The 12613-nt window shown below is 63.5% G+C and overlaps 1 protein-coding gene across 1 annotated transcript in view; it reads right to left on the reverse strand.

Moving 5' to 3' along the window:
- Positions 1-12613, reverse strand: part of LOC122102686 (uncharacterized protein KIAA1671-like) — a 55582-nt gene that overhangs the window by 14610 nt on the left and 28359 nt on the right. The window contains exons 4-6 of the mRNA XM_042673427.1: positions 8937-11477; positions 7002-7203; positions 6546-6720 (exon numbers count right to left, since the gene is read on the reverse strand). Coding sequence (XP_042529361.1) covers positions 6546-6720; positions 7002-7203; positions 8937-11477 — 2918 coding nt within the window. The remainder of the gene's footprint in view (positions 1-6545; positions 6721-7001; positions 7204-8936; positions 11478-12613) is intronic.

Here is a 12613-nt window from a genome sequence, read left to right on the forward strand (position 1 = left end):
TCTGCCACGGCACGGGAGCGGTGGCTGCAGAAACCCCTGCAACACTGCACCCTCCTTCACGGTCCAGATGGGGAAACTGAGGCTCGGGGAGGACAAGAGTTACCCTTTGCACGCATAGACAGTGCTGCAGGATCAGAACTGCCAGAAAACCAGGCACCAGGCACCTCCAACCCCACAGGGCCCAGCTGACCACAGCACCAGCGGCCAGGGAGGCCCCGGGGCAGGGAGACCCCACGGCCAGGGAGACCCCGCAGGCAGGGAGGCCCCGGGACAGGGAGACCCCGCGGCCAGGGAGACCCTGCGGCCAGGGAGACCCCGCGGCCAGGGGAGACCCCGTGGCCAGGGGAGACCTGCGGGCAGGGAGGCCCCGGGGCAGGGAGACCCCGCGGCCAGGGAGACCCCAGGGGAGACCCCGCAGCCAGGGAGACCCCGCGGTCCGGCAGTTTCAGAGCCGCGCACAGCAGTGGCCCCTCTAGATTCTTCTGTGAGCTCCCGGAGGCTGCTGCCCCATGGACTATTTCCGTTTTAAGCCGCTAATGAAGGGGCTGGGCCTGGGGGACGGGGGACGGGGGGCACAGTTCCCTGAGGTTGTATTTTAGCAACTCCAGCAAGTTCTGCGTGCACTCCGAGCGGGCGGGGGGGGGGGGGGTGTCAATAGCTTCCAAGCTTTCCTTTCTGGGCATTCTCAAAGCAGCAGCAAATGTTCTCGAAAACTCCTAGGCCAGGAGCTCCCAGTAGGTCCTGTTCACGCACCCCCCACTGCAAGGCATTCCCAAACCCACTCCCGGCCAGGCCCGCCGGCTCGGGTCACCCTACACGGGGAGACAGAGACCCAGAGAGGGCAAGCGCCCGGCGGGGGACACACAGCAGAGCAGCCTCAGCATCAAAGCAAGCTCTGAAAACCACTTTGTACCCCCCCCCCACACACAGCGCCTGCAACGGGGCTCCGGGGACTGGGGTGTTTTATTAGAAAAGCCCCCCCCATCTGCTCCAATGAGGAGAAAACGCAACCTAATGGGGGGGGGGGGCTTGCTAGTCCTGCTCAGCAAACTTAGGAAGCAGAATCCCCGGCCGTTCAGTTTCAAGCCATCAAAGATGGGGCCTGCCCTGCACCGTGGAGCCAGCAGGACCCCGTTTCAGAAACACAGAAGAATCCTTGAGAGCCAAGACCCCCCCTCCCCCATCCGTGTGTGGGCTAGGCCTGGCCTCCCCCCCACTCCCCGGCCGCCTGCACCCCTCGGCAGAGGCAAGGCACTGTGGGTGAACCCCGCAGAGCCTCTCCTGCGTGGAGGGGGGGGGGGGTCCCCACTCACCCACAGGGCACGGAGTAGCTTCAGCAGGCCGGGGCAGTAGTAATACTCCATGGCCGGCCGGCACCGCGCTCCGCTCCTGGGCTCTGCTCCCGGGCTCCGCTCCTGGGCTGGGCTCCCAGGCTCCGCTCCCAGGCTCCGCTCCGGGCCTCCCCCCCCCCCCCCGCCCCCGCCTCCGGCAGCCGCCCCCAGCATCAAGTTCAAGGCATGAATCATTCAACGGCAGCGCGGCTGGCAGCCAGGACCCGGCCGCAGCCTCCCCGCCTCCCAGGAGAAGCGGTGCGCTGCTCAGAGCGGGCCGCAGCCCCTCCCGGGGGCGGGGTGGGGGGGTCCTCCAGGGCTGAGACCCCAGACTTCGCCCACAAGCCAGCTCTCGGTAGACCTCTCTGCCACCGCTCCATCAGGGCAAGAAATCAGCCGTGCAGCTACCAATCAAATAACCAGGGAAGAAGGCCTACTGTGCACTGCTCCAGCGCCCAAGGGCGCCCCGAAAGCCAAGCCTGCAGTGACCCCAGGCCTCCGGAGGCCAGGGCGCAGACGCCGGGAGGGGCCATGCTCAGTCAGGGTGCTGAGTGGTGCAATGGCTTGCTGTGTGGCGCTGGGCTGGGGACGACCTCTCTGTGTCCCAGTCCCCTAGAGGACGGATGGGAGTTGACCACACACACGAGGAAGGGAAGAACCGCAAGGGGGAGCCCCAGGCGGGCATGCACAGTGCGGCGGGCACAGCCAGGGCCAGCCGCTGGACCCCGAACCCCTCAGCCACACCCCCCACGCCTTCAGGGGCTGAAAGGTAGGGGAGAAAGGGACCCCTGGGCCTCAGTCTGTGAGAGTGGGGGGCCCAGGCATAGGGAGCTGGTCCTCCAAGGCCTCACGCTCCGCAGGGACAAGGGCTTCAAGAGGGGGCCTGGAATGGCTGAGCACAGGTACAATCCCGGAGGGCTTCTTAGAGGAGGGGGCCTGCGGCCGCGGCAGCTTCCAAGACATTTTCAAAAGTTTCTCATCTCAAGGGACCCCCAACTCAAGAAAAAGATTCCCTATCTCTGCAAAACCTCTATTCCTTGAATTCTGGGGTACCCATGCTTTCCCTCCCCCCCCCACCCCCCCGCCATACAGCAAAAGACAACATCACTTCTGGGCTGCTGGGGCTGTGGCGCTGCCCAGGACTTGTGGAACCCAGGGCGGCCTTGGCACCAAGTTCATGAGCTGGAAACGCACGCTGGCTGACAGGCCAGGGCAAGACACACACACACACTCACACACACACACACACACACACACACACACACACACGGAAACTAGTTCCCGAGCTACGCGGACAGAGCCCCTAAATGGCCCGAAGAACGGAGGCCAGTCACGTACCGAGGAAAGGCTCAGGTCTAATGCAGAAGGAATTCGAAGCTGGTAACAGCTGGGCGCCGGGGGCTCACATCTGTAATCCCAGCTACTCGGGGATCAGGGTTCATAGCCAGCCCCAGCAGGAAAGTCTGACACCCTTTTCTCCCATTCGCCACTAGAAAGCCAGGCTAGGGGCAGAGCCCAAGTGGTAGAGCACCAGCCCTGTTAGCCAACCAGGCAACCGTGAGGCCCTGAGTTCTAACTCAGTACCTGCAAAACAAACAAAAACAACTACCAATAAAACCCAATGCTGGCAATGGGCCTCCTCCTCCCTGCCCCCTGGTGGTCATTTCTGTTCACTGCGCAGGAAACGCGGCGGGCCTGGAGCCTACTGGGGCTGGCGGCCGGGCAGAGCCCAGGAGGCTGTGCCCTGGCCCAGATGGCTTGTCCCCCCCCCACCGTGTGTCCCCAGCCCGTCACCCCCCAGAGCTGTGGGCCCCCAGGACTAGGATGGCTGGGGCCTCCTGTGTCTGCCTGCCTGTGAGCCTCCTATCTACTGTCTATCCATCAATCTATCTGTTCTAGTCCATCACCTGGCTACCTAGCATCGCCCCATCGAGTCTGTCACCGGTCTGTCGTCTATTCTAGTCTATTCTACGCTAGCATCTATCTGCTCCAGTCTAGCCTATCTCTGTCTACTCTATCCTAGCATCTCTCTGTATTTGCTCTAGCACGTGAAAACGACAATGTCACATTCAAATCTGCATCACCAGTTCTGCTTGGAAAATGGGACCCCTTCTTTGGACAAGGAACTGAGGAGAGGCCCCTTCCCCGCTGTCCTCCCAGGCGGCTCCAGGCTCGGGGTCTGCACCGGCTGCCGCTGGGAGGGGGGCTGGCATTTGGGACTCAGCGCAGTGGCCTCCCGCTCTCCTCCCTCTTTGTGCTGGTACTGGGGCTTGAACTTGGGGCCTGGATGCGGTCCTTTGAACTCAGGGTTGGGTGGGGCTCTACCGCTTGAGTCACAGCTCCACTTTCGGCTTTTTGCCAGTTAGTTCTCCGATTGAGATATGAGCCATCTTATGTCTTATCTTATCTCTCATGGACTTTCTTGCCTGAGCTGGCTTTGAACCCTGATCCCTGGATCTCAGCCTGCTAAGTAGCGGGGGTTACAGGCGTGAGCCACGGGAGCCTGGCTAGCACAGGAGTTTTGCTGCGCAGTCTGGAGGTGGGCTGGGTCCTCCCAGGACCACCCAGGCTACGCAGTCCCGTCCCTACCCAGACTGCCCCCCAGGGGTCCCCTTTCCTGTCTCCCCCTGTCCTGTCTGCTAGCCGGTCAGGACTCCACCCTGTGGCCCCCCCCCCATGAAGGACGAATGACCCTCCCTCTCATCGGGCTAGTGGGGGACACAGTGCCCCCCCCACTTGGCTGTGGGTGCACAGAGGTCTCATGCATGCAACAAGGATTTCCAGTGTGACCCGATTGGATACAGATGATGGCCGGCTGATAAGGAGAGCCGGCCCCGACAGCCTGCAATTCTGGAGTGAAGGGAGAAGGCGGAGCTGACAGACAGGAAATCAGCAAACAAACACACCAGAGAGTCAAGCCGGGGAGAGAGGGACACCCGGGCACAGGGCCGGACAAAGGACGGGATGCAGACAGGAAGCCCGAAGTGGAGACCACCCTAACTGCCATCACACCACACACTCACCTCCATGGGGTGTTTACGTGGTAGACAGGAATGAGCCGGGGGCACACTCCACTCAGCCCAGCATAAACAGCGAGGACTGGGCACAAAGACCCTACCTGAAAACTAGCCAGAGCCCAAGGAGCTGTGGGTGTGACTGGTAGAACACCGGCCTGGCAAGCACCAAATGATTTTGAGTTCAGACCCCAGCGGCGCCAAAAGCAAGGTGGAGTGGGAGACTGCTGGGCGCAGGTTTCCTTTGGGAGGTGGTGAGAATACATGAAATTACAATTCTGAACATCAAAAAAAGAAAGGGGCAGGAGGGGAAGAGAAGGAGGGAGGAAGGGAGGGTGGATGACGGATGGAGGATGGGTGAACTAATGAATATCAGAGACAAATTTGTGCACAGATAACCACCAAGTTCTCCCGATACCAACGCCTCAGCCCGGCCGGGCACAGCTCGGCGTCTGTGTTGGGGCCCTGGCTGGGCCATCTTTCTGGCCTGGCTGGTTTTCAACTGGCCGGGCGCTGGTGGCTCATGCCTGTAATCTAGAAACTCAGGAGGCTGAGAGCTGAGGATCATGGTTCAAAGCCAGCCTGAGCAAAAAAGTCCATGAGACTTATCTCCAATAAGCTACCAGAAGTGACGCTGTGGCTCAAGTGGTAGAGCACTCGCCTTGAGCTGAAGAGCCCAGCGCCCAGGCCCAGAGTTCAAACCCCACACAGACCAAAAAAAAAAAACAAAGAAAGAAAATGAACCTCCGTGGGCTGAGCTTTGAGCTGCCTAGCTCTCAGCCTCTCCGACCAGCAGGGGCCACACAGAAGCAATGCGCAGAACTTTCCCGTGTGTCAGGTGAACTTGGGTCTCACCACAGCCGGCCTCGGCCCCGCTCCGCCCCCCGCCCCGGCTCTGCATGGTGGAGACCCAGGCCCAGCAAGCGCGCGTACCACAGCCCAGCACCGGTGTCCAGTGGACTTCCTCTCTCGGCGTGGACTCTGGCGCGGACCGACCCTGCCAAGTATCTGCCCACGCGTGTGCCGTGACCTGTGGTCTCTCTGAGCCCGGCCAGTGCCCAGAGGCCGGGAGACTTGGGCCCTGAGGTTCCCGGCTGCCGGTGCTGTCGGCAGGCCCTGTCACCCAGATCCACCCAAGACACACACACACACACACACACACACACACACACACACACACACACACACACACACACACACACACACACACACCCCTTGACGTCTCCAGCAAGGAGCTCCGGAGAGAGCTGAGACCTTCCAGTAGATGAACACACTCAGTCCTTGTGAGCAACGCAGGCCTCTCTCCAGCCCAGCTCCACGCACCGCGCCATCCTGCCCACCCCCCCCCCCAGGGATGTGTCCTCTCTGACACAGGGCTGTCAGCCTTCCTCGTGGTCCCCTGGGCCACCCCAGGAGGAACAGGGGTGGCCACAGGGGCCAGGATCCCCGTGCACCTCTGCAAGGTCACCAGAGCCAGCTCAGGCCTCTGCCTGGGCCTCAGTTACACAGAGTCAAATGGCTGGAAAAAGGGAGAAGAAGAGAAGAGGAGGAGGAAGAGAAGAAGGAGGAGGAGGAGGAGGAGGAGGGGGAGGGGGAGGAGGAGAGGGAAGAAGAGGAGGGGGAGGAGGGGGAGGGGAGGGAGAGGGGCAGGGACAGGAAGCAAGTGCACCCACGAAGCTGCGGCACTGAGAATTCACCACCAGGGGGCCTCGCTCAGCTCCCACACGCACCACTTCCACCTTGTGGAAGGAGAAACTGCGTCTCCAGGAGACCCGCTAGGTGCCTGCCTGCCCCATGGCAGAGCTGGGATTCGAACCCACCTCTCTTAAGCCCCTGGAGGAGTGTTGCAGGCACGGGGAGGGGCGCCCCTCGTGGCCGCCCCCGGGACTGCAGGCAGGAGTCCCAGCCTCCCAGGAGCTCAGGAAAGGGGCAGGGCTCTGGGGCCTGGGGGAGGGGCCAAGGCAAGCCCCGCCTCCCGGGGGCCCCTGAGTGGCAGGGGAGGCGCCAGGGCCTGGAGCACTCTCCTCCCCCTGACCTGTTCCTTCACAGTAAAGCTCAAGCACCGTCAGGAAGGGCCGGCCTGGGGCTCCGAGGACAGGCCAGGGGCAGGAAACTGAGGCAGCGGAGCTGGAAGGGCACAGGATGGAAGGCTCCATCCAACACCACCCGGAGGTCACAGACGTGGCCGGCCTGGCCTCACCTCAACCCCCAGGACCCTCGCTTCCAAGCCCGGCCCCCGGCGAGAGCCAAGCCAGAGGACAGTGGGGACCAGAGACGCCACACCACAACCAGGCAATAACCGCAATGTGGGGAGAAGCCGCTGGGGGTGCGGGGGACCACGCCGAGCCCCCCGACCCCCGCCACGTTGGTCAGCGCTGTGGACACGATCGCCCCTCACAGCCGAGCACATGAAGGCCAGAGAAACGGCCCCCCACGCGCCACGCGGAGCCCTGAAGAACCAGGCCCACCACACAGCCCGAGCCAGGAGCCGCGCCCCCAGACTCAGCGCAGAATCTCCAAGATGCGGAGACAACCAGGCCCAGGATTCGAACCCAGAACCTTCAGACTGCAGAGCTGCAGGTCCTGCCCATGGCTAGGGTGGCATTCCCCCCAGAGCGCCTCCAGGTCCCCCCCCTCACCCCACAGGCCTGCCCACCCTTTCCCGGCCCCAGGACGCCAGGATTTTTCGAGCCCATGGCCACGCGCCCGCGGGCACCACTCACCACGCACAGCACAGCCCGCTGGTCCTGGCAGAGGCTCTGGCTCCTCCGGGGTCCGGCAGCCCCTGGCAACAGCGTGCGGAGGGGCTGCTCACTGCCCCGGGGGCCGCTGCTGCGGCCCACATCCCACGGGGACACCTGAGAACACAGGAAAGGGCCGTGTGGGTCTCCCGCCTGCGGGCCGGGTTCCAGGTGCCTGCCTGCGGGACTGGGCGCTGTGTGACCGCCAAGAGCGTCTCAACCTCTCTGTGCCAGCCACGTGAGGGAGTGATGCCATCACCAGCCAGCAGGGGGCAGGTCCTCTCCCCACCTGGCACGGGGGGGGGGGGCCCACAAGTGCCAGCCACCCTCCTTACCCTGAGGCTCACCACCGACACGGAGCTGTGGCTCCAGGCTTGAGTGGAAAAGCCAAGTGAGAGGGTGAGGCCCTGAGTTCAAGCTCCAGGACTGGCACAGTGAGACAGACAGACAGACAGACAGAGACAGACAGACAGAGAGACAGATAGAGACAGAGAGCACACAGAGGCTTTCCGGGGTTAAACCCGGCGTTGTCTAAAACGCATCATTATGTGAACATTTTTAACAGAAAATAGAAAGGCAGGTGGAAGTCTGTAGCTAGCAGAGATCTCCAGCCCAAGAACTGGCTCTTGGAAGCTCCCAGAAATCACACAGGGGACTCCAGCCGGTGGGGGCGGGTGAGGTCCAGCCAGGGTCCCTCATGCACACACACACACACACACACACACACACACACACACACACACGCATGCACGCACATGCACACACACACACGCATGCACGCACATGCACACACACACACACACACACACACACACACGTCCCCTTCACCTCCCACCCAGGACCCAGCCACTTGGCCCACACAGCCTTTGTGGGGAGGGAGGGGAAGAAAATGCTGTGGTGAAAGAAAGCAAGGGAGGGAGGGAGGGAAGGAGAGAGGGAGGGAGGGAAGGAGAGAAGGAGGGAGGGAGGAAGGAAGGAAGAGAAGGGGTCTCTGGTTATAACCACGTCCTTTGGGGTGTACACTCCCAAAACACAGCATGATTTCAGAAACCCTCTCCCAAGAGTGAGGGTGGGCCGGGCAGGGAGACTCGCTCACACCTGTAAATCCCAACAGCCCACGAGGCAGAGGGCAGGAGAGGCACAGACAAAGGCAGCCTGCAGGAAAAGCCAGCCAGACCTCATCTCGGTCAGCAAGCTGGGCAGGGCGGCACCCCCTGTAATCCCGGCTGTGAGGAAGGCAGAGATAGGAGGATCGCCGCTGGAGGGCTCGGGCCCTGGGCTCCTACCAGGAGATGCGGCAGGCGGCGGATGGGCCTGGTGAGCAAGGCTGGGCCCAGGGACCCATTCCCAGGCTCTCTTCCTTCTCCCTCGGCTCCCAGGACAGCACCCCGGAGCAGGGTGGGACCCCGCGCAGGAGGCCAGAGGCATGAGCCTCCCCTCTGCTCAACTCGGGAGCTGAGGGCGAGATTCTGCCCGGGGAGATGCGGGTTTGAATCCCAACCGCCCCCAACTTCCAACTTCAGAGGCACCTCCGTCCTGAGCCCACTGCTCTGCCCACCACACTTGGTCTGTGCGGTGCCCCTCTCTGATGCTCCGGATCTCTGCCTCCTGGGTAGCTGGGATTACAGGCATGCACCGCTGTGCCCGGCTTCAGATTCTCTTAGTAAACGAGACCCACCAGCTCCGAGCCCCAATGGTCACATGTGGAGAACTGGCCAATGAGCAGCAAATGCTGCGTCCAGTGGGACCTGATCCCTCCATCCGCTACCATCCCCCCACCCCACCCCCAGAGGCCCAGCAGGCCCCTCCACTTGCTTTAGTTTGGGGGACCTGAGAGGCTGGACACTCACCGGCTGGCTGTCCGGAGTGGGGGGCTCCCGCCGGCACAACCCCGCCTGGGCCTCGGGCTGCTCTGGGGTGAGGCCGGGCCTCCCCCTCGGCTGCTCTGGCCGCCTCTGCGCGGCCTCCTGGGCGGCGGCCAGGCCCTCTCGGACCCTGGCAGGGGATCCCTTCTCGGAACAGGCCCTCTTCACATCCAGCGGCCTTCTGGGCTCACCCGGGGGGCCGCTCCACGGGGCCAGGCCGTCCCCCTGCCCCCGCCTGCTGGGTGTCCGTGGGGGGCCTTTCTTCGCCTCGGCGGGGGGTGACTTGGGGGCCACCCAGGTCCCGCTGCTGCCGGCATCCTCCCCGCCAGGGGGCTTGGCCCCGGCCGGCTGGCTCTGGGACTTGGTCGCCACCGCGCCCTGTCCTTCCTGGGTGAGGGCAGAGACTTTCCTTGGGGGGCTGGAAGCAGCCTGGGCAGGAATGGACAGGGGCGGGCCCCACAAGGGCGAGGTGAACTTGGGGGGCCCCAGGTCCCCCATCTGTGGCTTGTTGGGGCCAAAGGTGGGACTATCTGCCATCTGGGCCACGCTGGCTCGTTTCCAGGCACCCTGGGCTTCGGGAGCCAGGCCGCCGGGCCGGGCCGGCCTCTCCGGGGGCCAGGTGCCGGCCTCCTCCGTGGGGCTGGGCGGCGGGGCCCGGGGCTGGCCGGCGGCGCTGGCGGTCTTGGCCTTGTACTCGGCCATCAGGGCATCAAGGTCGAGGACGCTGGGCCTGTAGGCATCTTTCACTTTTCCAGGGAAAGTGTCACTGATCACGCCGGTCTTCCTCCTGCCCGGCTGTCCGCCGGCTTGCCACTGGCTTCTCAGGTCAGGAGAGGCCTGGGGGCCACTCAGGGTCCCCTGATGCCAGCTGTCTTTCTTGGGGTTTGGGGGTGCAGAGCCGTCCTGCAAGCCCGGGGGTATCCACAGAGCGCCCGTGGCCAGCGGCCTGTCCCCGGGCCAGTCCCGAACCCCGTCCCCCACGGACCAGGGACGCTCCGTGGCCTTCCTAGCCTTGGGCGCCGTGGTGGCGTGGTCGCCTCCGCTGCCCGGGGCCCGGGGCTTGCTGCCCGGGGGCCCCGAGGGCTGTTCCTGGCTTGGAGGAACCACAGCAGAAGGGAAAGCATGGGGGGACGCAGCCAGGGCTGTTTTTCGAGAATGTTCCGGCAAGTTCTCAAGCCCCAGCTTCACCATGCTCTTCGCCTTCTGAGTATCAGGAATCTGGTAGGTCACGGCAAAAAACGTGGCCGGGGGCTCCCCGGGTGACCCCAGGGGTCCTGGCGAGGCGGGGGACCGCGAGGGGCCTGCGGGTACCCCCCGCGGCTCCGGGGGCTTCCGGGGGGCGCCCGCCGGGGGGGACAGGGGGCCTCTCTGCTCCGCTTTGTGCGAGTTCTCTGGGGGGAGGAAGCGGAAGACATCGAACTTGGTGGCGTGGGGCAGAGTCCGCCGCCTCCACCTGTCCGTTCTGGGGTCCCCGGGGTGGGGTTTCCGCAGCTTGACCCCAGGCTCTGGCCCCCGGGCCGGCGGAGGGTCGCCCGCCGAGGCAGCTGGGAGGGGCTCCTTGGCCTCTGGATGTCTTCGAGCTTGGGGTTCACAGGCCTGGTCCTTGCTCCAGGCCGGAGGCTCTGGGGTGCCACCCTGAGCTGGCGCCCGGTCGGCTCCAGGCTTGTGCCCAACCCCGTCCGGGCCCTGGCGCTGGGCCTCCCAAGGGGCGGCTTGGGCCACCTTGGTGGAGATGTCCCGGCGAGAGCAGGTCTCCTGGGCGCGGGCCGCCGCGGCGCTGTGCCAGGGTGCCCCTGCCCCGCCGGTCCCCCTGGGTGCCGAGCAACTGCTCCCTGGGGCGGCCCCGGGCTCCTGGAAGTCGAGCTTCGGCCCGATGCTCTCTTGTCCTCGAGCCTCCCAAATCAAACTGGCCCTGTGCACGGCGCCCACCGGAGCCTCAGGCCCGTCCTCGGGGGCAGCAGGGCTGACCTCCTGGGTCAGCCGCCGGCCCTGCAGTGAGCGCCGGGACCTGGCACTGTGCAGGGTCAGCGCCTTGTCCCCCACGGCCGTGGCCACTGCCTCGCTGTGAGCCTTGTCCCCGATGGCATGCACGATGTCCAGCCTGGGCTCCACCCTCTGCACCCAGGGGAGACTGGCCGGGTGCTTGGGGAGGGAGGCCTGGCCGCGGCTGTCCCCCACCGTCGGCTTTTCCGGTGCTGGCGCGGGGCACGGTCCGGGAACACAGTCAGAAAGCACGGCCTGGCCCGCCGGCCACGATCCACCCCCAGGCCTGGATCTGGGACTCGAGAGGCTGGCTGGGAGGTGGGCACCCTGCTCAGCCACCGAGTGCTTCTCCACGTGGTGCTCAAACATAGTGGCCCACACCGTCTGGAAGCTTCCCTCGCCCTCAGGGGAGACCCGAGAAGCCTGCCCAGGGCTGTCCGGGTCCTGGCTGGAGCCGGCGTGGCACTCTGTCTGTCTGGACGCCTTCTGGGGGTCCCCAGGCTTCCAGGGGCTTCGTGGGGTGGGGATGTTCTCCATCTTCTGCTGGGGAAGAGCACACAGCAGTGTTAAGAGGACCAGAGGAGAGGAAGAGGCCCGGAGGCAGAAATGGTTGCTTTTCCTGCAAAAACCAGGAGTCCCTAACACACCAAAGGCTCCGCGTGGGAGTGCGGGTGAGGGCGCGGGGCCAGGGGACAGCGCGGCAGGCCTTGAGCGACGTCATCGCATTTTACCTAATGGTTGACGTTTACCTATATTTGATTACTTAGACAGTGCTAGGTCTGGCATTTTGTTGTGTTTTGTTTTGAAATTTCTGTTCTTGTTTTGTGCTGCTCCTGAGGCTTGAACTCAGGGCCTGGGCGCTGTCCCTGAGCCTGTTTGGCTCAAGGATACCACTTGAGCCACAGCACCACCTCCAGTTTTCTGTGTAGTTTACTGCAGATAAGCGGCCCACGAACTTACCTGCCTAGGTTTGCTTTGAACCTCGACCCTCAGATCTCAGCCTCCTGACAAGCTAAGATTACAGGCGTGAGCCACCAGCGCCCAGCCGTACTTACTAGGTTTTGAATTCAGGGCCTTGGCATTTGCCAGGCAGGTACTCTGACACTTGGGCCATGCCAGCTACTTGCATAGCCACGTCCCTGCCACAGCCACGTCCTATCTGCATGGCCACACCTGCAGGAATCACGCCCAGAAGGAAGCCACACCCCTGTGTAGTGGCCACGCCCCTAACTCATGGCTGGCTCCCTACTGGACATGGAAGTCCCTTGGCAGGCCACGCCCCTATGGGGAAGCAGGGCCCTTTTCTGCTAAGCCACGCCTCCAGTCCTTTTTCCCTGCATTGTTTTCAAATGTCACCCTGTGGAGATGCCTGGATCACTACCTGCCTATTTATTCTTCCCACGTCACTGGGGTGACAAGCACGTGCCTACGGGCCAGGCTGTTGGAATGGGATCTTTCACTCATTACCTGGCCTCCAACTGCAAACTCTCCCAATCTCCACCTCCCTGGAAGGATTACAGGTATGAGCCACCTGCTCCCGGCTAATAAAGCTGCCCAAAAAAGAATTTAAACTGCCAAAACATCAACCACAAACCAGTTATACCAAGCAGTTATTTTGCAAGTTCTTTCTTATTGAACAGGTAAGAGAGAAATATTTTCAACTCCTTTCTCTTGGAGGG

This window comes from Dipodomys spectabilis, unplaced genomic scaffold, assembly GCF_019054845.1.
Source record: "Dipodomys spectabilis isolate Male_0828 unplaced genomic scaffold, ASM1905484v1 ptg000826l, whole genome shotgun sequence".
Lineage (NCBI taxonomy): Eukaryota > Metazoa > Chordata > Mammalia > Rodentia > Heteromyidae > Dipodomys > Dipodomys spectabilis.